This window comes from Coffea arabica, chromosome 6c (genome assembly GCF_036785885.1).
Source record: "Coffea arabica cultivar ET-39 chromosome 6c, Coffea Arabica ET-39 HiFi, whole genome shotgun sequence".
Lineage (NCBI taxonomy): Eukaryota > Viridiplantae > Streptophyta > Magnoliopsida > Gentianales > Rubiaceae > Coffea > Coffea arabica.
This window is the reverse complement of record NC_092320.1, coordinates 56,016,941-56,020,087: the sequence shown is the minus strand read 5'-3', so window position 1 is coordinate 56,020,087 and position 3,147 is coordinate 56,016,941. Positions and strand designations below refer to the sequence as shown.

At 36.4% G+C, this 3,147-nt stretch overlaps 1 protein-coding gene across 1 annotated transcript; it reads left to right on the top strand.

Moving 5' to 3' along the window:
* Positions 1 to 501: 501 nt before the first annotated feature.
* On the top strand, positions 502 to 1,715 carry LOC140008808 (protein ASPARTIC PROTEASE IN GUARD CELL 1-like). Its single transcript, XM_072053693.1, has 3 exons — positions 502 to 580; positions 632 to 1,512; positions 1,683 to 1,715. The coding sequence occupies exons 1-3, from the start codon at positions 502 to 504 to the stop codon at positions 1,713 to 1,715; spliced, it is 993 nt and encodes a 330-aa protein (XP_071909794.1).
* Positions 1,716 to 3,147: the final 1,432 nt, after the last annotated feature.

Here is a 3,147-nt window from a genome sequence, read left to right as displayed (position 1 = left end):
GTAGGATGATGTTTAGAAGATTTGTAGGAATGGTTGTAGGATGAGTTAAGAGACAGTGGGAATATTTTAAATTTAAATTTGATTGGTGATAAGGTTGGTTATAACCCACAACTTTTTATGCATTAAAATAAATACAAAAATCTAGAAAAAAGAATGAGAAGTTTAGAATCCATTGAGAGGGTCTCTGCTAAAAACCCCTTCTGCAATACATATAGATATAGATATCGATAGTTTGATATTATATCATAATGCATATCGAATTGTTCCCTCCGTTTGCTGCGTTTTTCTTAGAAACCTTTGATATATGCTGTTAGAGGGGATATGCGACGTTTTCAAGCCTTTTCCCTTGCCTTAACATTTACCATTACTTGCCCATTTCCAAGTACAATACTAAATAGCCCCACATCCAACAAGATAGAGACAAAACTAATTTATCATAATGATATTGGCTCTCCATATTTCGATCGGACCGCCAAACTTGAAGATCAAGTGGATAGAGATATGGAGATTTCGTTGGCTCGGTTAAACTTTTTGTCGATGCAAGCCAAAGGATTCACTGATCAGAGTGATTTCCAAGCAAGTATAGTAACGTAACGCAAAGTTTCCTTGTTTCTTGCATGTTTTGAAATAGGCGAACCACCTGTCCAACAAACTGTTGCTTTTGACACTAGTAGCAGCCTATTTTGGGTCCATTGCGATAATCCAGTGGGTGGTGATGGTGAATATTCATTGGATCCACCCTATAATTCTGCAGAGTCCACAATTTTTTCAAATTTAGCAGACTGCCATGAATATTGTAACCATGCCACTCAGTGCTTTTGTGACCAAAAATCATGCGAATATTATCTGCAATATGGAACTGGATTTTCAAGAGAGATACTTGCGTCTGACAGATTTATTTTTAAGTCCTCCCACAATAAAGGATCACTTATCAATGATGTAGTTTTTGGATGTTCACATGAAGCAGAAACAACAGCCAATAACTACAATGGATTGCTTGAACTTGGGACAGCAAAACATTCTATACTATCACAATTGGGATCTGGTGAATTTTCTTATTGTATTGGAAAATTAGATGATTCTAGCTATGATAAAAATATACTAATCGTTGGAAAGAATTTAGCCACTGGAGGAGATTCAACTCCTTTTCAAATTGATGGTTTCAAATACTATGCAGACCTAGAAGGTATAAGTTTTGGAGGTAAGATGCTTAACATTGACAAAGAACAACTGAAAATATCATATCATAAAGGTGGTGCAGCTTTTGATTCTGATGCAAGTTTTAGTGCTCTTCAGCCAATGGCATATTGGAAATTGCACAAAGAGATTGTAGACTTGGTTGGAGATTCACTTGAGAGAGCGGATTACCATGGGACATATGTAACTAAGCTTTGTCACAAGGGAAATCTCTACATAGATTCCATAGGGGTTCCTACTGCAACACTTCATTTTGCTAATGATTCAACAATGGAACTGGACTACGAGAACATCTTTCAACAATATTCTGGTAAGGTATGCTTAAATGTGGTGGACGCTTCACAGTTAGGATATAAATTTAATCTTATTGGGGTTAATCTCCAACAATATTTCTACATGGCATTTGATTTGGAAACTAAGCAACTTACTTTTCAAAGAATGCACTGTAGAGCTTTGTGGAATGATTAATACACTTGTATTCGCAGTTTGATTTGATTCCTTCCAAGCTGAACCCGTAATGGAAGGATAGGATAAGTAGTTTGCCTTACATGTAGTAGATTTCATCTCTCAAGTTTGTGTCAGATGTTGAACTTCATGAACAAAATCAATGTTCCCAACATGTACATTCCGGATCTGATAGCATGAATTGATAAAGATATGCGAGTCTGACATCTTTTTTTTTTTGTTATTCAACAAATGTCTAGACTACTGTATGGATAATTCATGTTTTTCTCGCAAATGCTGTGGCATGATTAAATGTTTACAAGACCTCTCATTTTTCAAATTGACATGGATATTAACTTATAACTGATTGTGTCACCTGCAAGTGATGTATATGTGAAAAAATTATGTGTGAGCCTCCTGAAAATGGTTTATGAGATTAATAGTCCACAATTTTGTTCCGAAGGTACTCTCAAATAAAGTAGGGAAAAGCCCTTGCAACCGCCCGGAATGTAGAGAGAGAACATTCTCTTCCTAATTCTTTTTCTTTTCCTCCTCTCCTTTTCTTCTTTTTCTTTTCCTTTTTTCTTTTCTTTCCTTTTTTTCCCTTCTTCTCCACTGTTAAATGGTTTTGCTCCAAAGGCTAACATGAATCAGCACTGCTCCAAGTGATTTAGAGCAGTCAAAGATGCTGCTAATACCCTATGCAACATTGTGTAGGGACAAAGCATAGCCCCATGACCATGTTCATGTTTAGTCTTGCCGGATCTTCTCTTATAGGCACAGCTCAAAAAAAGGACGTGCTGCCTCTTGCGCCACCACTGCCGCCCACTATCGGCTACCACCATTGGCTGGTAAAACTTCCAACATATCTTCACTACAAACCTTATTTAAAACTAGCCTGAGAGGGATATAAAATTCATGAGACGATCCTTAGGACCCATAACACAGTTATCAAGCACTAGTTGAGCACGAAAATATGCATTGACAAGCATTAATTTGCGGCAAAATCGGGACTTTATTTAAAATCCTAACTAAAAATGGTGGTGATGAAGATGACACTGAGAGAGTGATCCGATAGTGATGACACAAACACCCTAACTAAGAGAGGGTATTTCTGGAATTGCACTTATTACCAGTGACACAACTGGTTTAAATTATCTTTCCACATCAGTTTGAGCCACCAAGGAGTTTTCTGAATACTTATGAATTATAAGGCAGCTTGCGGATTTTTAGTGAAACCGAAAGAGGTTATGTGTATTTTACCCTTTTCTGAATGTTCCATGTATATAACATGTACATTGTAATGGGGTTCGTCAAAATAGATTCTAACTTCTTCTTTTTTCGCTTTTTGAATGTTCTCTTTTTGTGTGTTGGTAGGTGATAAGGTGTTTTGAATATTACCATTTCCTAGAGTTTTACAGTGAGAGATTTCTTCTCTCTTAAAGTTTCTTGAGTGAAAGTTTCTTTTCCGCTAAGTTTTTTTTAGTAAGAGCTTTCTTTGAATTT

Bases quoted from the DNA above. Each gene is read 5' to 3' on its own strand.
- LOC140008808 (XM_072053693.1), top strand. From the start codon at position 502: ATGGAGATTTCGTTGGCTCGGTTAAACTTTTTGTCGATGCAAGCCAAA. The intron at 581-631 runs GTATAGTAACGT...GTTTTGAAATAG, and splicing joins TCAGAGTGATTTCCAAGCAA to GCGAACCACCTGTCCAACAA. The intron at 1,513-1,682 runs GTATGCTTAAAT...TTGTATTCGCAG, and splicing joins TTCAACAATATTCTGGTAAG to TTTGATTTGATTCCTTCCAA.